Source organism: Poecilia latipinna, unplaced genomic scaffold (genome assembly GCF_001443285.1).
Source record: "Poecilia latipinna isolate Pla-1442-1.1 unplaced genomic scaffold, P_latipinna-1.0 Scaffold250, whole genome shotgun sequence".
In the NCBI taxonomy this organism is placed as follows: Eukaryota; Metazoa; Chordata; class Actinopteri; order Cyprinodontiformes; family Poeciliidae; genus Poecilia; species Poecilia latipinna.
In genome coordinates this window covers 229973-253237 of record NW_015112866.1, presented here as the reverse complement: position 1 = coordinate 253237, position 23265 = coordinate 229973, and the positions used below count along the sequence as shown (strand labels likewise).

The window sequence follows — 23265 nt, the reverse complement described above, 5'->3', positions numbered from 1 at the left end:
TAATAATAGGAGTAATAGGAGTAATAGTAATAATGTCTAGGAAAAAAGAACAATTATAAATAAGAATATTTTACATTTGCCACACTCGGATTTGAATCGTCACTAGGCCTACTCTGTTGTAATGTGTACTCCAACAGTCCAAAGTCTTCAAGAAGTGATTGGCAATCTGCATATTTATAGAGTGTAAAAGGTCTATAAACTCGCCCAGTGCTCCTTTCACATTTTACGATGATGCGCATAAAACATCAGTGACTCCACTATAACGTGTGTGGCATATTTGGACTGAAGGACCATATGAAGGCGTACGGAGCTTGAAACTGTGCATGTTTTGACTGTACACGCAGCTCAGCACCCCAAAGGTACCATTTTTTGGACCTCGCCTTGTGAAAGATTTATTGCTGATCCTCGTTGTTTTTTACGCGGACAGTTAGTGGCTACCTATACTATTTATAATTTGGCTTTGTTATTTCCGTGTCACGGTGCGTCACAGCGCTTGATGGCACAAACATGTTAGCATGGGCTTGACTGGCTACTGACGAGAAAGTTTTTGCCTTAAAATTCATTATTTTAAATGCTATGTCAGTTATTGTCAAGTGTTTCTTTAGATGTTAGGTTTTCATATTGCAAAGCAGCATAGCAATCTTAGAGGGTATTGCTGACCCACTGAGGGTCATTAAAGGTCAATTATAATGCAAAAAGAATGGCATCTATATATGTTTCAAACGGGAAATCCTCGCGATCTTAAACACTCCTCAGCCTTTATATTCAATAAATTCAGACTGTAGTGGAAGTGAATCTTTTGAACCCCCTTCAACGTCTTTGGTCAACTTGTAACACAGCTCTGCTGTGATAAACACAACATTGATCATATTTACAGCCTATTAGATTGTTGGGTTATGATTAGTGAATCTCCTCTCAAGGTGGATATACGTAGGGCCCACGTCTGTCCGGTCACGGAAAGATGAAGGGGTGGGGGGGCTACAGAGGAGAGGTGGGGGCGGTTGGGTGTGAAGCTTAGGGGGGAAAAAAAGGAAAAAGAAAGAAAAGAGCAGTGTCTGTGACTGTGCCGCCAGCTTTAACACATCCAAAGCGCATGCCATGTACCGGGTTTGACTGTGCACGGATCTGAAGGGAAGAAGAAGAAGACGCTCACGACGCTAGAAATTCGATGAGAGGAACGGCTCAGAGAGAGTGAGCTGCCGTAGATTGTCCAAAGGGGCAGCGTTTCTCACAGTTCCGGTTTGTCTGTCTGTGTGTGCGCGCTGTGTGCGAGAGTTGGGACCCCAAACAAAAGGCTGCCATCATCCTACAGGATATCTTCAGCTTGCGAGAGAGGGAGAGAGAGAGAGAGAAAGACCGAATCTGCTTGATGCTTAACCGAACATGAGCTCCTATTTTGTTAACCCTCTTTTTTCTAAATACAAAGGCAGCGAGTCACTGGAGCCAACTTACTACGACTGCAGGTTCCCACAAAGCGTCGCCCGCAGCCACACGCTAGTTTACGGACCCGGTGCCGCTGCGCCGGGCTTCCAGCACCCGACCCATCATGTTCAGGACTTTTTCCACCACGGAACCACGGGGATCTCCAATCCGGGATACCAGCAGAACCCCTGCGCTCTGGCGTGCCACGGCGACGCGACTAAGTTTTATGGATACGAAGCCCTTCCGAGGCAAACGCTTTATGGTACCCAGCAAGACGCGAGCCTAGCGCAATACCCGGACTGTAAATCGTCGAGCAGCTCTAACCCCGGAGAAGGACAAGGCCACTTAAATCAAAACTCCTCTCCCAGTCTTATGTTTCCTTGGATGAGACCCCACGGTCAGAATCAAACAGCTATTGTTTTATTATTCCTCACTCTTGCTCGGTCTGTCTATTAGAGAGTGTATGTGTGTGTGTGTGTGCGTGTAGGTGTGTGTGTGTGTTTCTATGTATATGTGCATGTGCATGAAACGTATGCCCAAGTCTAGGCTACTAGAGTATTTTTTAAATAGTGTAATAAAATAAGTGAGGGAACATGATGGGGCAGATACAACCTGAGCTGCAGGCAGCTGTTCCTCTGCAGCACATGTCTATACAGGGCTTCTTTCAAACCGCTGAATATTACACATCCCAGCTCATAACAACTATGCTCTTTGAAGCCCAAGAATCGCTCACTTAGACTTTTCCACAAACTCTAACGGGGAGATGATGGGGTTAATTGAGCACGTGCACCATCAGGATTCAAACAGACACTGTTACTCAGTGTGTTTAGCCTTCATCTCGATCATGCAGAATCCTTGTACCCATAGTCTTTAAAGGGTAATTTGACCCACAGGCCCACTGTGGCTCAGGCTCAAACTGGTCATAATCGTGAGAGCTTTGTGGGTAATGTAATTCCAATCATCGTGGGCCATTCTGGTCAGGATATCAGGCTGCAGGAACTCCACAGAGATACAAACCTCATGCAGTTATGTTGCATCAGTTGAGAATCCCATCAGTCATTTTCTGGTCAAAGCTTCAGTGTGTGAACGAAAGTATGTGTGACAGGTTGATACTTATCTAAATTTGCATAGTGCATTGTATTAAGTTGTGCAAATGGAATTAATCTAGTGAAGCAGTTACACTTACACTGCTCTACACTTATAGATTTAAGAAGATGCTGCTGCTACATGTCTCTCTGCATATATATATATATATATATATATATATATATATATATATATATATATATATATATATATATATATATATATATATATCTGTACATATATATCTATATATGTAGTTACATATAGTATCTATCTATCTATCTATCTATCTATCTATCTATCTATCTATCTATCTATCTATCTATCTATCTATCTATCTATCTATCTATCTATCTGTATTGCTGAACACATACATGGTGGAAGGCTATTGCTTTCTGCTTGCTTCTAGTAACTCCTGAAAAGAGATTTCCCCCCCACACACACTTTCCAAGGAAATTCTGATTCAGCTCGATAAGTGTTTCATTTGTATCCACCGTTTTTAATTCATCAGAATGTTTTCAGTGCGTCAAGCTAACCTCTGACTTTATATCACCCAAGCCCCAGGCAGAAGGAACGGGAGACAAACCTACAGCCGCTACCAGACCCTCGAACTGGAGAAGGAGTTCCTCTTCAACCCTTATCTGACCCGCAAGAGGAGGATTGAGGTGTCCCATGCCCTGAGCCTCACCGAGCGTCAGGTGAAGATCTGGTTTCAGAACAGGAGGATGAAGTGGAAAAAGGAGAACAACAAAGACAAGTTTCCTGGTCAGAGAGGGGAGGCCGAAGCCGAGGCCGAGGAAGAGGGCAACGAGGACGGTGAAGGGGACGAGGGGGAAGAGAAAGAAGCGGAAGAGAAAGAAGAAACCAAGGAGTGATTTTTATGGTCCTTTTTATGGTTATATGGCTGGAAACGAGAGAAAAAAAAATGAGAGAGGTCCCATAAACAGACGAAGAGCCACAAGGAGGCAGAGAGCGTCATTTTTATGACCACCCTTCCCATTTTGTCAAGAGGGAACAGGAATCCCACCAATATTGCTGTCATAAATAGACAGAATTCTCTTTCTCCCCCACTCGATTTTCCCAACATGATCCCAACATTGCCATTTCGAAGAAGCGATGCAAAGCTAGTAGAATGTTCGTTAACATTAGGACACCCATGCACAAAAATACAAGGGGCAAATTAAAAACGCATGTTAGATTGAAAATGGCTTTGTTTTCATAGTCTCTTTTTCTTCAAATTTGCTTTTCGTATCAAAGAAGTCAAAATTAGAACGTGATCAATAACTCCGACTTGTAAATAGATGCAAGAACATTTCAGACTCGAAGCTATTACAGAAACGTAGGGCCTGTAGCTTATTAGTGAGTGTTCAGACATCATCGCACTGTTACACCAGGCTGTAAACGACACATTTAGATTTGATTACTTTGTATTTCCTTCTGATTTTTACGTGAACGGCGCGTAGCCATGATAGCTCCTCCAACATCCTTCGTTTTTCCTCGGATCACCAGGGAAATACAACTGTTTGAAATCCTTTGATGCTACCTATGTAAACCTGGGGGAAATTGCAATAGAGATTTCTGAATATAGAGATTTCATATGGTTTTTAATTTTTAAAGTGTTCTATATCAACCTTATATTATTAAGTTATGTGTGTAGCATTTACCCTAAATACAATAAACACTTGTTGAAGACAATTTTTATTTTATTTTCTTTTTTTTATTTCTTTTTGGAGTCTTGGGAAGACAATTTAGCTCAAAGCCAAGCGAACAAATTTATATGACTATTTTTTTTTATTATTATTTTGTTTTGGGAAATTGTACCGCAGCACTACCTAAAGCTCAGAGCTCTTTCCTCGCATCATTTCTTATATTCCACACATGCGTGGCATCGCTCTGATCTGATTGCAAGCTATTCTCCCCAACAACTAAAAACTGCCTACGACGCACATAGACTGCGTTTTAATGATACCTGCAACAATGACAAGAATTTTAAAGTTTTAGAAAGGGAACTTTTTATTTGACTGTTCTGGTGAAATAGAGTAGTTGTTTTTTTTTTTTGTTTTTTTTTTTTTGCACTGAATATAATCTTTATGTACGTCTTGTTCTATATTGATGTTAACATAACAATATGCTCGTTTTCTTGTTGTTTCTCCTGTGAAAGACGGAATTGTGTGTTCCCTCATCCCCCGCCCCCTTCGCCATTGTTGATGTAAAATCACAAATAAACAAGATGGCTCACATTAATTTCTGGTTTTCATGTTTTTTTTATTTATTTATTCTTTGTCACACAGCACGTTAATATCGTACAAGTATTAGCACACATTACAACGAGGAACCTTCATGAGTTTTAGAAAACTAAACCCATTTCCCATTGGCGCACCTCTTTGTTAGCGCCAATGAGACCCAGAGTTCTTGCACTTGTAATGGTGGCTCATTACAAATAATTAAATCATCTCAGTCAGCAGAGACTAAACATCTTGATGCCTTGATTATTCTTTTTTCTGCTAATACTTTTCAGCCTCTTGAACATTTGCGCATGCACGTTAAACATCCTCTTGGCCACACTAATTAAACTTTCTGGCACGTAGCATAAAAAAAAATAATACACAGATGTCTGCAGATGTCTCAGTGTACCTTTTAAGGAAAATGACTGGGAATCCCTCTCACAGCGTGCTTGTGCCCCACATCCCGAGCTGTATTTGATTCATCCTCTTAATAAGAAACTTCCTCTCTTCAGGGAGAACCGGAGACTTGTTTTTAATGAATCTTGAGAAGAGTAATGGCTGTTTCAGATGAGATGAACAAACATCTGACCTGTGATGTTAATAATCGCACTAAGTAATGGAAAAAGCAAAGAAAGATGGGGGACGGGGGCTTAAATCTGTCTGTACAGTGCAAGGTGGTTGCATGAAACCATACAAGGCGTGCTGGCTAAAGCTCCGGAGTGATGGAATCAAAGCTGAATCAAAGAGCAGCTGTCATCTTTCTCGCGTTTCGCATCCGTGGCATTGAAAAGGAAATCTCAGCTTTGGGACACGAGATCTGGGTAACGGCGAAGGACGAAAATTTAAATCAGCGGAAAATCTATGTTGCTCATTCGTCCAACGGTCCTGCAGCAGAGGCTGCTGGGGATGTTGTTAGGCTCTTGTGTATAGCGCCTTTATATTAGAAAAAATAAAATTAAAATCTCAAACCCATTTTCCACATTTTTTTATTTCAGATTCTTGTAATTCTTTAATTAAATGGGACGTGTATTTTTAAATACAGTCTCTCCTTACAGAAACGTACTAAGTCGCGTTCTTCGTACTATTTTTTAGCCCCTGGAGTTGTGTGTTTTACACCCTTTCTGATTTCTTTCCACTTAATTACAACTTATTTGAATACAACCAAAACCTACACACGGGACAGTGTTGATGCAAATTCTAAAAATGTAAATATATGCTACGTGGACACAGACCGTTGTTTAGTCTCGTGAAGCAGGGTTTTTTGTTTTCATTTTATTTTATTTTATTTTATTTTATTTTATTTTAGCATTTATAATTTTTAGATGTTTTTAGGAATTTTTTTCCTAAGGTGTGTAGGACAGTTTAATGCAGGAGGGGAAAAAATAATTCCTATATATTATTTATTATTTGTCGAAATGTGTTATTCTCTTACTCTTAAATTTATATAAATAAGGATATATATATATATATATATATATATATATATATATATATATATATATATATATATATATATATATATATATATATATGTGTGTGTGTGTGTGTGTGTGTGTGTGTGTGTGTTAACCCCATCATGGCACGTTTAGAAAATAGTAAATATTCAATTATTATTGCTCATCCTAAAAAGAAAAAGTATTTTCTTTTTCTTTCAGGCGTCAAAACCCGGATGGGTACCTAGAACGTGATTTTCCAGTTGAGCATAGCTTTATTTTTCTCTCACTTGGCTCCAGTTTACCATTGCCCTTCATTGTGTCATTTCCTTCCCAAACCTCACGTAGATTCATTTTTTATTTTTTATTTTTATTTTTTGCTAACTTGAAAATCTAAACAAAAAATAATTCCGGCGTTGAATCCAAACCTGCAATATACCCCTAAGCCAAATCGTTCTTCTCTTTTGTACGTCACACTGTGTCCGTGTAGTTCTCTTTCTCTCTCTCTTTTTTTTCTTTTTTGAAGCAGAGCGTTATATTACCTATAAAGTTTAGTGTACCTGCAGTAAACTTTATTGGGGTGTAAAGACCCGACTCGCAAGGGCCTGCACTTTCTGCGGCGCAGAGGGGAGAACACGGCCTGCATCCGAGAAGCCTGAGAGAGAAGTTACCTCTGTTTTAGATGTGATGCTGTAGATGAAATCATAAGTGTCATTTTATTGTTGTGTCATTGAGAATAGAAGGAGATGGAATCTGTCTAAGCTTGTAGAATGGGTTTAATTTAAAGTATTAGGCTTATCTTGGTTTTGATTGGATTGCTATCGTGTGTTTCGATGATTTAGACCTATCTGAGAAAAAAGCGGACCAACGACTGAATTACCACACCGTTTACTATATGTATATTTTTTTTCTAATTTATAAATGCTCAGGTTCATTGTTCACGAGAGTGACGTTGAAAATTTGAGCCATATTATCAGGAGAAAAAAAAAACAAAAAAACCTTTACATTAGACTTTAGGGCTAAGATTGTCTAATATTTCACTTGTTTGCACCTTTACAGAACTTTGTGTATCACTCAGTCCACTCTGTAATTATTTTTGTTTTGGTATCCTTATTTATGGAGGACCTTGTTGATGTTGAATTTCTTATATCAGATGAACTTGGCTGTCAACCTAGTCAGAGATACCATAATGTTGAACTGTTATAATAATACTAATAGAAATATTCCTTTCAAATCGCCTCCATCTATAAATCCCCCGCCCTTACACTCTCATTTTAATGATTCATTAATTAATAAATTTATTTATTTATTTTGGCTTTTGGGGGCATATCTTTGCACTTTGTCAGATAGGGGAAGTGGCGGATTTTGTTCAAATTTCCGAAATGTAACTTATTGTGGAATATCAGCATAATTACGGCTCTTGCGGTGCGCGGCAGATTTTTGGTTTTGTCCTATCATAAAAAAGGGAAGTAAAAGATGGGTGCAAACATTCCTGGTTGTTAAAGGGAAGAAATTTACAGCTGAGTAATAAAAGTTTACGACTGAACCCTGGCTGCGATTGGCTGGAGCGAGCCACGTGGCCCAGGCTCTATGAACATGAACTTTATGCTGTTGTCTATTCTCTGCTCCTTCCCTTGTATCAGCGGCCGACTAAAATGCAAGGAGCGCAGACACGTCTATTTCCCCTCGTTAGTGTAAAAAACAAATCCAGCTCGGCCGTTTTGGGGTGCGGCTGCGTGTCACATATTCACCCGATCTTCGCGACTTCCTGGCGGTTGGGATCTTCGGGACAGTCGCCGCCTATGCCAAGCCGCTGCCTGCGATGATCTCTCCCCCTCTTTCGCTACCCCCTCCTCCTCCTCTGGAGGCAATAAAACCGCGACTGGGAAAGCAAAAAGAGCAAGCAAGCCTGCAAGAAAATACTTTCCCGGCAGACAGAGCTCCTTATCGACAAACAGAAGATGCGCGCTGTGCTGTTCTCGCCCCCCTCGCCACACTGACCCTACAACAGTTCTGGACCACAAACTATTAAGAGCCCTCCTCTCAGGTAGGATTGCACCCTTCTTCTTAATTTGCTTATCTTCATTTTTTCCCCTTTTTTTTGGTGTTGTTGCTGCTGCTGGTCTGAAACGGTGACTAATGAGAGAGCACACGTAAGATCATAGAAGTTGAAGGTGTCCATTGTGTGTAGTTGACCTGACCTGCAGATGCCCGGAGCGTTTGCCATGATACTCCTCGCTGGTGTGCGCACCTGCGTGTGGGTAAGCCTGCCGGCTGATCTTTTTCAGCCGGCAGCATTTAAGAAGTGCAGTACCCGCTCTGTTGTGATAAACAGCTCCCTGATACTTAACTTTCTCATCACTCATAGGCCCTTCTGACCATGCACTGACGAATTACTCTCAGAGCTGGCTGAGCTCCCTTAAGTATTTCCTGTTCGCTCACTTTTTTGCCAAGGGGTTTAGAGACTGATATCTATGAGCTACACCGACCACTTTTATGTCATAAACGCACACATAAGCACATATGCATATGTAGTATAATGTGTGGATAGAAAAAAAGAAAAGAAAAGAAAGGTCCCAACAGTGCCCCCTAGTGACCTAAAGCGGATACATGCTTGGGCTTGTGTTGAGGCTTGTTGTTTACACCTACTGGTTTTCGGCGGAGGGTTACTGCGGATGTCAGCTGACCCAGCTGATAGACCGCTGCCAGCATGTTGCTGCTCAGTCAGGCTTCTTACAAAGGAGTGTCTTTCAGAGACTGATTTGTTGTTCTTGATTGTCCACATGGGAGATCTGCTCTTCTTTTTTGTGGTTTCTCTTTCGATTTTGAAAAAAAAAAAGAGCAATGCAACATTTCCTGTCAGGCCACATTCTGTGACATAACCTATGACGACATTATAGTTATCATGGTAACCAATTCTGGTTACTAATTCTGTCATCGTATATTCTTCTTATGTTCTTATGGAGACTATGTTTGGTCATCTAAAGTGATTGTGAAAACAACAACAAAAATACAATTATCACAAGCATTTGAATAATAATAATAATAATAATAATAATAATAATAATAATAATAATAATAATAATAATAATAATAATAACAACAACAACAACAACAACAACAACAATAATAATAATAATAATAATAATAATAATAATAATAATAATAATAATAATAATAATAATAATAATAATAATAAAGTTGGAAATATTAAAATCACAACCTGTGTTTCTGAGTTGGCAGAGAATAGTTTAAACCAGACATCTCAATCAAAACTTACAGAAACAAAAACAAATACAAAGAAGTATCGGCACCATCCATTTTAAGCAAAAATTGTTTTGAAAAGCCAAAGTCTACAATAAAATTTTCAATTATGTCTAAGCCGTATGTATATAAATACTCCCCTTCCCCACAGAAAAAAAGTATGTGCTTCAGATCAATAGACATGGCATGACCAATGCCATGAACATATCCTCAGACAGTAACATGACCTGGATGGCATAAAAATTCGTCCAGTATACCTCAGTTCAATAACAAAAAAAATAAAATATAATAATAATAATAATAATAATAATAATAATAATAATAATAATAATAATAATAATAATAATAATAATAATAATAATAATAATAATAATAATCTGGTAACTTTCTTGTTATAACAATACACAGCAGAGGATAAAGTCTGACTTACAGCGACAACAAAGAGTGAACAATCTAATAATACAGGAGCCAAAATACAATATTAGACTTGTGTTATGAAGTGTTACGTAAACAATGCACAAAATCTAATTATTGATAAAATACCTTAAACAGGATCTAAGCTAGCACAGCGTTTGCGTGCGTGTGAGTGTGGGAGAGAGGGAGAAAGAGACAGGGAGTACAGGAGGAGGGGCATTACTCAAGAGGGGCATTTTTTCAGAGCTGAAAACATTTGTTTTGTCTTTTTTTTTTAATCAGCTTTGAAAAATATCTTGTCTGTTTGTTTTAATAACGTTTGTTAAACAAAACGTTGCGCTGTGTGATGAAGTGGCTTCGTGTGTTCCATTTTGCTGCTGCTGCTCCTGCTGCTAGTGCTTCGCAGCACTTTCAAGCACGGAAATTATAATTTCTGGAAAAAAGTCTCTGTAAATTCGTACGAGCTTACTTCGGGATGTTTTTTTTTTTTTCCTGTGAAACATTGCTGGTGCAGTGGATCGTGTTCTGCTGTAGCCCCGGCGCTCCCTACAAAGAGAGAGAGAGAGGAAGGAATTGCCATTTAATGGATGCAATTTGGTTTCATCTTAGTTTAAAATAAGAGGGAAAATGCACACTCCATTGTTTAGCGGTGTAGATTTTTTATTTATTTTTTTAAAGCAGAGATGGCTCGCGTAAAACTTCATGAAGTCATGAATCTGTCCGCGTCACCGCATTTAGAACCTCACTTACAAATCCCGACAGGGCCCAAAATTTTGCCCCCGCTAATGGTCATAATTTATGACGTGTGGATCAACATGTGCTCATTGGGCAACAGCTTCCTGAGTGCTTAACGAGCATAAAGTCGAACACTTCCGGGCATTAATTGGACCGACCGGCCACGGCAAAGTGCTTATAGAGGAGCTTTACGTTGTTAGTATGAGAATAAGTCCTTATTAGAAGCGAGGAGAGGGGAAACAGGAGAAAAGCATCAGGGCTGAGAGTTTGCTTCCACCGCTGTGTTTTTAATCATAGCTGATAATGTAGGAATTTTAGAGGTCCCGTGTAGCTAATGCTGAGTTATGCTGTGACGTTTGAAAGTTGGCTCTGTCTGCGAGTGAGTAAAAGGAAAGCTTTAGGTTCTCTAATGTGGGGATGGGGGCTGGGGGGAGCGGGGGAGATATTAGGCCTGAAAAATTCATGAAGCGATTATAGCCTAGGGTAAAAAATAATAATATAAAAAACTATAATAATAATAATAATAATAATAATAATAATAATAATAATAATAATAATAATAATAATAATACCACGCCATATGCATAACCACAAATTATCAGAATATCTTAACGGATCTATCTTGTGAATTATAATCCGGGGAAAATGTATCAAAATTATAACAACATAATGGACTAGACACTTTCCTACTCTTAGACCCTCTTTTCACATTTGAGTTCACTCCAAATGTGCCTTTAGAAAGTAAATCTTGCAAACGTGGACCAAACGGCGTCCTCCCGCCGTCCATCCCAAATGCGTGCATGTGATTTGCCTCACGGGCCGCAATAAAACACTAAAACTCTTGGGAAAGAATGACCTTTCTGATTCTACACACTGACACAACCTCTGCTGCATTCCAGTCCGCACATTGCCTCCACTGTTCGAGCCCTTTAATTTACAGCCTTCGACTCCATGGACCGGCGTGTTTTTCCTGTTTGTGTATGAGCAACAATGAGACAGGGAGGTTGGAGGGGAGGAGGAGAGGAGAAGGTAACGTGTGTAGAAAAACCAAAATAGTCTCAGAAGGGATATTTATGATTTTTTTTTTTTTACATAGAACAATTTGATGGATTTTGTCATGTGTTGGAGATGGTAAATTTTGAGGTACATTTAGCATTTACTACACATTGAAAACAATAACATTTTCAGTAAGAGCCAGGGAATCTAAGAGACGCAATCAACAACATAAATCCTATATTGTCATTATGTGTTCACTAATAACGAAAATTTGCTTGCTAGCTTTTGGCAAACATCGTAATGTCTCTGGTTTTATGAGGGTGAAATATTATGATAGTTATACCAAGAAAGCACAGATTTTCCCTTACTGTGTAGTTTTTAGTCCTGCTGTTTTAATTGCGAGACAATAATTTAAACTTTATTTGGTAAATACATTCTCAAGAACAACAATTTCCGCAATTCCTAATTCCAACTGTATTTAACCTACAACCGAGATACTTTCATTTATGTTTAAAAAAAATACAAAGCAAAACAGGAATTGTGCTGCCTTGCATGGTGAGTTTTCTGTGTTTTGTTTGCCTCTCGTCTGTGTGATGCGCGGATGTCACATATGGTCATGAAAGGGTGAAGGGAAACTTTTATTGCACCGTCCACTTCCTCCTCTTTTGTTGTCTTCTCTTTTTTATGGTCTTTTTAGGATTGCACCCTGTCTTCCACAGAAAACAACAGAACAAACAGGGCTGCACATTTCAGGCAACGCGTATTTATTTTTATTGGATAAGATCAATGAGCTAAACCAGCATGGCCGCTCCAGCCAGAGCGACTGGGCTAAGGCAGACGTTTTCAATAGCCTTATCGATTATTTTATTGGTATCAATTATGGCTCGTTGCAAAACGGAGGGATAATGCGGATTGTCGTTTCAAGTGCATGCATGCAAGTTTTTCTTTTTTTTTATTTGTATATTTTCCATTTAGTTTAAAAGCATTTAAATTGGGGGTCAATGAGATGCTAGTCAGACATAATGCTCTCTTAAAAAATACTCCGAATGATAATAAAACAGAAAATAAGCATTTTATCTTGCGTTGGATTGCATTTTTTTAACAATTTAAAAGCAGTCCATTTTACCCTAAAATAGCTTGAAGTTTTTCTCAAAACACCCTTCGAGTAATTCTCAAAGGCATAATTTGCTGCAAAGATAATTATCAGGTAGTGTTTACTCTAGTGTGTGTGTGTGTGTGTGTGTGTGTGTGTGTGTGTGTGTGTAAGCGCGCGTGTGAGTGTGAGTGTGTGTTGCAGGAACGTCGAGGTTAGCTCAGAACAAAGCAAAAACTCAGAAACATCTGTATCAAGATTAAGACTCCTCGCTATACAAACTTCACATGAGGTCTGATACTTTATTTATCAATGGTTTCTGACGCACTGGGTACAGTTGGCCTGCAGGGGGGACGTGGTGTGCGAATAAATAAAATTTCTTCTTCTTTTTTCCATTTTAACGGAGAATTTATGCTCTCATATTAGCTTGTAAGAGCCTTTTTTTTGCCCGCTCCGTCCATATCAACGTCCATATCAAGTGTCTGTGCAATGCTTCTCATTTCTTACTTGAGTTTCCTGGGCTTTGCTGCAGAGAGACACTGTTGGTGAGCTGGAAAACGTCACTTGTTTTATTGCCCTCACAGAAGAGAGACCATAAACGCATTCTTACCCCGAGCACAATACCCTTCCTCTTTAGTTCACGTTTACAAAGGTGATCATATGCTTGGGATTTTATACCCAAAAGATTGATCAGGAGTTTATTAGGCATTTTTTTTAAGATGAGCAATAATGCTTAATATTTGTCTTGATATCTTGCAAGTTTTTTTTTCTTTTCTTTTTTTTTTTTTTAAATCACGGTAGTATTTTCTAATGTGCATCTTCTGAGCCTGATATAAAAATGAAATTATTCACATTTCCTGTTTCTCTTCCTGTATGGTGACCATGCATGGGTTTTTTTTTCTTTTCTGTTAAAAATGAGCCAAGTAGAAAATAAAATAAGAAAACCTTCCCGTCCAGTCAAGCTGGATGGTGCGCGTGTACTTTGCCGTCTGTGTTGTGTTTATCGGCATTTAGCACCAATGCTCCGCGCAGCTCTGAGCTAAAAGCTACAGTTTCGCCTCAACTTCCCGCTTCTCAATTGGTTGGGAATGGTCAGCTGACGTTGTCATATTGTCTCTCACTGAGCCAAGCCTCGGCTATTACACTCGAGCTTTTTTTTTTTTTTTTTTTTTTTCGCGTCTTAACCGGAGATTGGAAATTAATAATATTCAATCCTCAAAAGTAGCCCCGCGACCACGCAGGAGAGGCAGCAACTCGAGAGGGGGGAAAAATACGGGCGATTTTTTGGGGAGGAAGGTGTGGTTGGTTGACTTGACACAGGCGGGAGGGAGATTTACTGGAGAAGGAAGATTGAAAAGAGACCCGATAAAGAAGTGGGGAAGAGTTGGAGAGAAGGGTTACAAGCAAGGTATGAATTCTTATTTCGCAAACCCGTCGCTCTCCTGCCATTTGTCCGGTGGTCAAGAGGTTCTGCCCAACGTTCCCCTGAACTCCACCACCTATGACACAGTGAGACATTTTTCGTCGTACGGCGCCGCTGTGACCCAGAATCGGATATATGCCCCTTTCTACTCCCCTCAGGAGAATGTGGTGTTCGGCTCCGGTAGGGCGCAGTACGAGTACGGATCCAACGTATTCCTCCAAGACAAGGACGTCCTGCCAAGCTGCAGGCAGACAAACATGGGACTCGGCTCGCAGAGCCACATTGCCCAGGAGTACAGTCTGGATCAGGGGAGGGCAGGAGCCCAGGAGCAGAAGAGCAACATCCCGATCTACCCGTGGATGCAGCGCATGAACTCACACAGCGGTGAGTTTTACTACGACCAAATAAATTAGGGAAATGGGCCAGTTTTACGATATGTCTTACCAAGAGAGTAAGTTACTTTTTATGGCCCCATAAAACATTACTGTATCTGCTCGATTTGTGAGATGGGCCTTAACATGTGCAAACAAACAGCTTTCATTTTAACACTACTGTGGTGGTAATAACTGGTGACTTGAGACAGAGAAATTGGATTAAGACGATTTAATAATTTTGCATTAAAAAATAAATATAAATATGCCCTCACTCTATCAGCTAAATTCCAAATCGCGTCTCCCTGCAGATTTAGATTAAACCACATGTTGTAAATCCTGATAAGTAATTCTATAATCAGGGAGTAAATTTTGTGCATTTTTACGTTGTGCTCCAGCAGGAGTGGGCTACGGGACGGACAGGCGCAGGGGACGTCAGATCTACTCTCGCTACCAAACGCTGGAACTGGAAAAGGAATTCCACTTCAACCGCTACCTGACCAGGCGCAGACGCATCGAGATCGCCAACGCGCTGTGCCTCACGGAGCGGCAAATCAAGATTTGGTTCCAGAACCGGCGCATGAAGTGGAAGAAGGAGAGCAACCTGACGTCCACGGTGACTGGAAGTGAACAGACAGGGGCTGCTCAGGAGGAGGAACGGAGTGGCAGCGCAGTGGAAGAAGGGAAGGATGAACACAAAAAAAAGGAATAACGGGGAAGCATAGCGCGCACGTGTGTGTGTGTGTGCATGGAAGTGGAGAGGAGAGGGGAGGGGGGGGTCACCTCATGACCATGAAAGTCCAACATAACTACCTAAAAAAAAAAAATCTATAAAGACTTGACTTCACTGCATGATGGTTATACCCGCTGCTCTTTATCTCATCTTGACCACAGCAGTTGTGGAGCACTAAATATTCAAAACATTATTCCATCCACAGTTTGATCTCTGTGACATCTGGAGCACTAAGGTGTTTGTTTTATCAATATTATAAATATCAATGTCTCACATGTATTGTGAAAATAATAATAACAATATTATTATTAATATTAATAATAATACAAACGAAGAAAAACAAGTATTATTTTCCTGGTATTTTTCCAAACACCAGGAAAAGTAAAAAGTAAAAAAAAAAAAAAAAAAAAAAAAAATCTGTATTTACCCACAGCCAATTCCTCACTGTGAACTCTTTGATCACCTCACCAAATACAGTGTTGGTTTGACTTTGCTCATGCACATGCACATTCCACGGCGTTCCAAGGAACACAATGCAAAACTAGTACTTGAACTGTCCACAGATTTAAAAAAGAAAAGAGAGACAAAAAAGATTCAAGTTGCACGGTTGACCCTCAAGCTTGTATATATATATAATAAAAGTAGCATAACAGCATATTATGCAAATTCCGCAAGAGCTGTGCATTTAGCCGCTTGGATTTTTGGCGCAGGACAACGTAAAAGAACAGCGCCACTTCTTCTTTGAATCATTTGACACCACATGCTCTTGTTTTTGTTGTGAGACAGATTTGTACACTAGTAATTCTTCACCCTTTGAGTGTTATGATTTTATGTTTGTTTTTTGTTTTTTTGTCATATTTGTGTATCAGTAAATAAAATCTTTGTAAAACTTGCATCCTTGTCTTGTCTTTGCTGTGCGCGTTACTCTGTTTGGGCGGACAAATGTGGCGTATCAGCCAGGTTTTACGAGTTGATCAGAGAAATGAAAGGGGTTTGCAAAGCTACAGCCCGTTCCAGAGGCACAGCAAGTTTTGCAATGATGCGGATTTGGAGGATTAGAAAGGAGTAGATTAGATAGATAGAAGTGGGGGTTTTTTAACGCAAACTTTGGTCTCTGTACGAGTAACGTTTAAATGTTGGGGGAGCACTGAAGAGTTTTGGGGAATCTATTATTATTATTATTATTATTATTATTATTATTATTATTATTATTATTATTATTATTATTATTATTATTATTATTATTATTATTATTATTATTATTATTATTATTATTATTGATGTTGTTGTAGTTAATATTGTAGTTTACGTTTATTAAACTGACAAGATTAATATACGATCAAACAGCTACTACTTTTTTTTGTAATAACAACAATAATAATTAATATTATTTTTACTTGTGACCTCGAAGCGAGTCCATGGCACACGTCCTGACACGTCCTGCTCCATTCCAGACACCAGATGACGCTCTTGTCTTACTGTCCTGCCTTTTTTTACGCTAAAGATCCCCCCCCCTCGCTTCGTCCCCAACAACCAAACAGCTCAAAGTTTACCGGACACGTTTCTCCTATTCATCAATATCCCCATTGAGTATCAAGCCAATTTATGACTGGCCAACACATGCACGTGATCGCATACAAATACCCCATATTTGGGCAGTGCGCTCCGGATCAAGAATTAAAAAAAGAGAGAAAAGATACCAAAGCCTACTCCACCTATAAATCCTGGATTATTTTTTCTTCTTCTTTAGGACAGACAGCTGTGAATTTTCCATTAGAGGCTACAAAGAAAAAGCAATGAGCAACAAAACACAGGAAATACCCGCAAGCCTCGCACCGCATGTAGTTTGAAAAGAAAGTGTTGGTGGGTAGAATTAGTTTTGAAATGAACTCTCATGTTGAGCGCTCCAGCTTTGGGCAAACACGGGAGACAACTTCTGCTAACAGCATGTTTACTTTCGATGGATCTGGGCGCACGTCCAGCCGTTATGAGGGTGTTAACGTGAACGGGATTTACTCCTGTCCCGTCCCCACGACCTCTGCGCATCGCGAGGAGATCAAAACTAGCCTGCGTGGCAGCACGGATCCTCCGCCCGGACCGCAAATAAGCATGCTCTCCAGCGGTTCACTCTTGGAGGCGAGCGGGCTCGAGTACGGACGAGGCACGGACAGAGACCCCGAGAGAGGCGTGAAACGCGGAGGCAACAGGAGCCAGGAGGGCGACCAAAACGCGGAAAGGGCTCAGACAGTGAAAAGAAACCCAAATATGCACCAGCGTCAGGACAGTGAACAGCGGCCGCAGATTTATCCCTGGATGACAAAACTGCACATGAGCCACGGTAAAGTTTACTTGTTTTATAAAAAAAAAAAAAGGCAAACAAAAAAATGCGAATTAGATGCTCGCTCTTAACGCAGCAACACTTGGTTTCGCTCGCTCCACTGTCCCTCTTGAGTTTTATAGGCCAAAAGCAGGAAATAATAAAAACTCGCGGTCATAAATTTTATGACAAAGGCATCTATTGCTCGTAAACCTGCTCTGTTACGGTGAAGGGGTGATCTGTGCTGTGATTTATGGTGAAATAATTGGATAAGAGAACAAAAATATGATAAAACGGCAAAAATAATAGTACAAATCCAGCTATATAATAGTAATTGTAGCGTTCTTGCTTCTCCTCTACATGCATTTGAATTTCCAGCATCCCCAAGGAGGGAAAATAATAATAATAATAATAATAATAATAAAACGCTTTAGCCTTTGATTGAACTCTGGGACACACCAGTGCCCTGACCCAATCGTGAACTCTTCACCTCTGAAAGATTTGAATAGACATGCTCCTTCTTCGTGGCTCCAAACCTATACTGGCAGACAATTCAGCTGCAAAGAAGATTGTAAACGCATTAGCTACAAAACAAGAACCAAGGACTGGCAAAGGAAACACGCAGCAGGAATGTTGGATGAATCTAAATATCCGGCGGCTATAGGCCTGTTGCGTTACATAGCAATGTTGTGCAAGTTTATAAATTACAAAACAGTTGGAAGACAGTTGCAACATTTTAAGTGCTTTTTTAAGCACCCATGTTGGTTTCGCTTACAGTGATCTTACGCTACGCTACTATTGTATAACTGTTGCAGACTTTACAGGGAGGCCCACAAACTGTTGTCTGATTTGTTACAGCTAAACAAGAGTCTATTGAGAATTTTTTCCCCTTCATATTTTAAACAATGAAAGTGGTTGCACAAATAAAATTGAGGTTTCATGACATCATACCAACTGTTTCTGTCCGGGTGATATTCTTTGAGTGAGCAAGTTCACTATTACATATGGCCTATATGAACATATATGCTTTCTATTTCACACTTTACATTACATGCCTAAAGCTCAATTAAATGCGAAAGTTTTGTGCAATATGATGTTCCTGAACGCTGACATATTTTAATACTGCTTCAGAATCGGAGGGTAAGCGCTCCAGGACCAGTTACACCCGCTACCAGACTCTGGAGCTGGAGAAAGAGTTTCACTTCAACCGCTACCTGAGCCGCCGAAGGCGCATAGAGATCGCCAACAGCCTGTGCCTAAACGAGAGGCAAATCAAAATCTGGTTCCAGAACAGAAGGATGAAGTGGAAGAAGGACTCAAAGATCAAAGTGAAGGAGTAAAAGAAAGAAAAGCAGCACTTTTTTTTTTGCACCTCCACACTTGCACATTAGAGTCGGAGTTGCCCGCCTGACCTTCGGATGAACCGCTATAAGGAGCAATGACATCATGACACGGTTCTGTGTGCTTCATCACCAATTATGTGTCACTTTCTGCGGTTTGGAACCTAATGTATTGAATATCGCTCACTATGATCAATCGGTTTACATTTCTAAATTAATTTGCTTGCTATGCGATGATAACCCCACTTTACGGTGAAAAAAACGCGAAGGTCTAGTGGGAGAAGGATCCTTCAAGGCGTTTGGTCCAGATTGCGCTTAAAAAAAAGCTGCACAACGTTATTCATTTTGGTTTATAGTATAGGATATTAAAAAAAGGGTAGTTACCGAGAGTTCTGGGGGTCATTTCCATCTTCTTTAGCGTGCTATTAAAAATTAAGGTCAGTGAGCAAGAAAAATAAAATTAGTTAAAAAAAGTATTTGTCCTCTTGTTTTCTTTTGAGAAATCAGGATTTGTTGAAGGTATGATGTGTCTGTGATCGGTTTGTCATTCATGCTGTCTGTCATAACCTTGTGATTGTGTATGATAACACTGTAATGTGCAATGAAGCTACGTCTGTTTCCCTTAGTAAACTAAAGGTGCCTGGTACACACAAGGCCTGCTTGATGGCCAATTTGTTGATTGTAAACAATAAAGTCGTTAAAAAAACAACTACTTTTACTCTGAGTTATTTTTCTCTTCATATTCGGGACCCATTGCAGGAAAAAAAATATACAATAACAAGGTGCATCTTAGAATAATTTTCTTGCATTTTTGCCCGCTAAATAAAACTGTACTTATGTATTTTCACAATGCAATTTCCTTTGTTTTGTCAGGCTTTCTCGGGTCCCCCAAATTTCTCAGGCTGACAAACACGCTCTAAAGTTTAAGGCCCCCCCTCATAAAACTTTATTGCCCGCTTTTTCCAGCACTCCACAGGCACACTCAGCTTCCTGTTTTGTCAGGGGATGAGGAAGGGCCACACCAGCCTGTTAGAACAACACAAAGGTGGACGCAAAGCTTCGGCTTCCTGTGGCCGCACACTGACGCGTCATTTTCTGTAAAGGGGGCCATATGGTCAGATTTGTTTCAGCCCCTGGTCTCGTTAGATTGTTGTTAAAACGCCACTTTGCAGCATTGGTCGTCTCAATTCAAGCCCAAGGTTATGAGGTAATTCCCTTCTTCACTTAGAGCAAATAAAAAAAAAAGTCAACTCACCTCTCAAACTAACCGCCTCCCATATGATCTCCCCTTATTTCAACCGGTCAACTGCAGCGTCCACTTTCCCTGTGCTGTGTTGGGGCCTATAAACATAAACGCAAGAGCTTGCATTCAAGTCTTTCTTTTTGGGGATTTTAAAGTTTACAAGGTTACATATGCCAATTGCCCCAAGCAGGGCCTGTGAATGGTGCGTGGGAAGCACGTGGTGTCGTTTAAGTGGGTTTTATGGCCTGGAAGAGCTGACAAACCTTCGATATATACACATCATATATAATCTTAACTGTCCGGAATCGCAGCTGCTGGCTTCCCCCTTATCGGAGGAGGAAAGGGCTTTGTGGTGGTGGCGGAGGACGCAGTACCTTTCTCCGGACTGTAGAGCAGAGCGGAACGGCGCGGAGGTGTGAGACCTGCTGCTTCTGCAGTAAGTTGCTTTAACTTTAAATACTTGCCTGCGTCTGTGCTGTCTTAAAATAGTTTTTTTTTCCTCCCCTGTATGATGGATTGACTCTGAATGCACGGGTTAACTATAAACCTAATTAAGTTTATAATTATTGAGCTACGTTTCTGCAAAGGGTTTAGAAATGCTCTTCTGTTTATCTGTAACAAACAGAATTAAGCATTTAATGTCTAAATTTGTAAATCACGCTGGTGATCTTAAAGCTGGCTTAAATAGGGCTGCAGCAGTTTATTTACAGTTGTAAATCCCCACCGTAAAAATAAATAGAGATAGTAATAAAAGTTTCAAGAGAAACACAGTAGTGTTAAGCAAAAAAAAAAAGAAAAAAAAAGACTCAAACTCTTCTCCCCACTCACTCCTCAACCAATCCTGCAATTTGCAAAGAAAAAAACATTTTGGTTAAATTCTACCTAAAAGTCTTGTAGCTTTGACTATTTGAAGAAAGTGCTGCGAATAAAAGACGGGTTTGTTTTCAATTCAGATTTTATTTTAAGAGCTAAAAAGCCTCTATTAGTCAATGTCAACAATTGTCAAGGATCTCTCTTGTGTCTCACCTCTGCATTAAAATTGGACCAACTTCAGCACATCGGCATACAACTAATAATAATAATAATAAATGTTTGACTGTTAGTTTTACTCTTTGCTGAAAAAAAACAGCGCAAACTGCTATAAATAATTTCTCCAATTCAAGTAACTATTTTGAAGTCAGAAATATTACGCTATAGTCAAGAACAGCAGCCTATATGATTTCAGGGTCGAGTATAGTGTCTATTATTATTATTATTATTATTATTATTATTATTATTGTAAGGTCATCTTTTTAAAAAATATACAATAACATGATGCTAGCATATTATAAAGAACAGTGGAGAATACAAGTGTTTACAGTAAAAGAAACGATCAAAACATTTATGCGACTTCTTTTGTTTTCCACCTTGACACTGCGGTCTTCGCAGTGTTTGTGGTTACGATCTGTCGTCATCGTGGTTTCATGGCCATTTTCTGACCATGCCGACCTGCGGATCTTATCTTGTGTGACACATTTTGACTGTGAAGTGAAGATTGGATAAATATTTGCGCATTTCACACCGTTTGTGTCCTCATGGATATCAGCAGATATATCCAGTTTGCTTTACTTGGAGACTAATGAGCCAATGACATCTTATGACCTCAATAGTTTTCTGTTGCTCAGCTGGAGACATCATTTAATCACCCATATGCCTAAGCAAACAGCTCCGCCTACAGAAACAGTTCACTACTCCTAATCAATGTGTGGAGGTGCAATTATTTTTGATATTAAAGCTCGGATTGATGGGTTTTCCCCAAGGTGCAATGGCCGCCACTACTTTCTCCGGTTCTTTTTGGTTGCTTTTGTCTTGAATGTATTACGCTGCCTGTACTTGGTATACCACGTTTCCAATCCTAAGGTATGGACTTTGTTTCCAGGTGTAGAAGATCAATCACAGACTTTCAATAGGGGGCACTGTGTAACATACTCCTGTATGAGTGATGCACTCCGGAGGGTGACTAATTTTATTTATTTATTTTTTTTCAAGTGCTCTCTTTATTTTTAGAAACATTTTGCTATAATTCAGAGAGGAAACTATCAGGAATTCCAGACTAAATGCTTTTATCAGTAAAAGGAAACATATAAAAATGATTTCCTGTTTTCTTAACAGGAATACTGACATGCGCATTTGTACACCTGCAATGCACGTGCTGCATTTTGACCTTTTATCCTGTAAGATGCTTGAATAAACTCCTCAGAGGTGCTCATAACAACTCAAAAACTTTATTCCAAAAGTGAAACCATCCCAAACATCCGATTTCACTGTCATGTTCTGCGCTCGTGTATTCCTTTCTCTGACCTATGGAGCTGACACTGCCATCTTTCAACCCGCAGAGGTCATTTCCGGGTGAGCATAGACTTCCCTTTGTCTGGGGCTCGAACAAGAGGCAGAGATCTTCGTTGCACAGTTTCCGAACATGAACTGATTTTATTTACAATGTGAAGACAAAGTCGTGACTCTATTTTATTGACTGTTCGCCATAATTCACAGGCGCTGAAGTCTAGGGACTTCTATTCATAGTAGCTCTTGCCCAAGGAAATACCAAATTGCTTGTAAATTTAGTTTTATCGTCTGAAAACGATCTGTCTTAAATTCCTTCCACTGTCTCTGTTCTGCAGGCGCTCAAACATTTCATATTTTCCGTACAGTCTCCCTCCAGGAATGCGTGATTATCAGGCCAAAAATATTATTAAGATAAGAATAACAAGAGTGAAAAAAAAACACTTCGTTCTTTTTTGGGGCGAAAAAATTGGAAAATGAACCTGTTATGTTTTAGTTGTTATATTTTACTTTTATTCTCGTTCATTCCGCTGGTTTTTATTTTCAGGAATGTCATTACTTGTGGTTAATCTTGTAATATACCACAAATAACCCATGCTTTTCAATGTGTCACATTTACATATGTAAATTTACACGGAACTTACTAAGTGTATTTAACTTTAAAAATATTTATTCCACAACGTGGAACAGAAATTGATATTTTTTATGTCTCATATTTACCATTTTTGAAGAGAAATTACTATTACTTGGATGGTAATAATTTCTTCTGCTTATATGCAATTTATAACTCAATCTTTCAAAATATCCATGGAACCATTTAAAGATTTTAAAAAGATTTATATATATAT

General features: G+C 39.5%; 3 protein-coding genes across 5 annotated transcripts; all 3 read left to right on the top strand.

Moving 5' to 3' along the window:
• Positions 1-1027: 1027 nt before the first annotated feature.
• Positions 1028-14558, top strand: hoxc8a (homeobox C8a). 2 transcript variants are annotated; one of them, XR_001425027.1, is made up of 4 exons: positions 1028-1819; positions 3067-3935; positions 10040-10046; positions 14548-14558. XR_001425027.1 is itself a non-coding variant. In XM_015032781.1 (2 exons), exons 1-2 carry the CDS (start codon positions 1384-1386, stop codon positions 3381-3383), a joined length of 753 nt encoding a protein of 250 aa, XP_014888267.1. In that variant the 5' UTR covers positions 1028-1383; the 3' UTR covers positions 3384-4752. The 2 variants fall into 2 exon arrangements, 1 of the variants encoding a protein (XP_014888267.1); XM_015032781.1 differs by lacking the exons at positions 10040-10046; positions 14548-14558 and having other exon boundaries at positions 3067-4752.
• hoxc6a (homeobox C6a) lies at positions 13575-16088 on the top strand. Of its 2 annotated transcripts, none has more exons than XM_015032782.1 (2): positions 13575-14475; positions 14861-16088. In XM_015032782.1, exons 1-2 carry the CDS (start codon positions 14079-14081, stop codon positions 15172-15174), a joined length of 711 nt encoding a protein of 236 aa, XP_014888268.1. In that variant the 5' UTR covers positions 13575-14078; the 3' UTR covers positions 15175-16088. The 2 variants fall into 2 exon arrangements, with proteins under 2 accessions (XP_014888268.1, XP_014888269.1); XM_015032783.1 differs by having other exon boundaries at positions 13576-14475; positions 14864-16088.
• A 364-nt stretch (positions 16089-16452) lies between these two features.
• On the top strand, positions 16453-19559 carry hoxc5a (homeobox C5a). Its single transcript, XM_015032784.1, has 2 exons — positions 16453-17533; positions 18644-19559. The coding sequence occupies exons 1-2, from the start codon at positions 17080-17082 to the stop codon at positions 18850-18852; spliced, it is 663 nt and encodes a 220-aa protein (XP_014888270.1). The 5' UTR covers positions 16453-17079; the 3' UTR covers positions 18853-19559.
• Positions 19560-23265: the final 3706 nt, after the last annotated feature.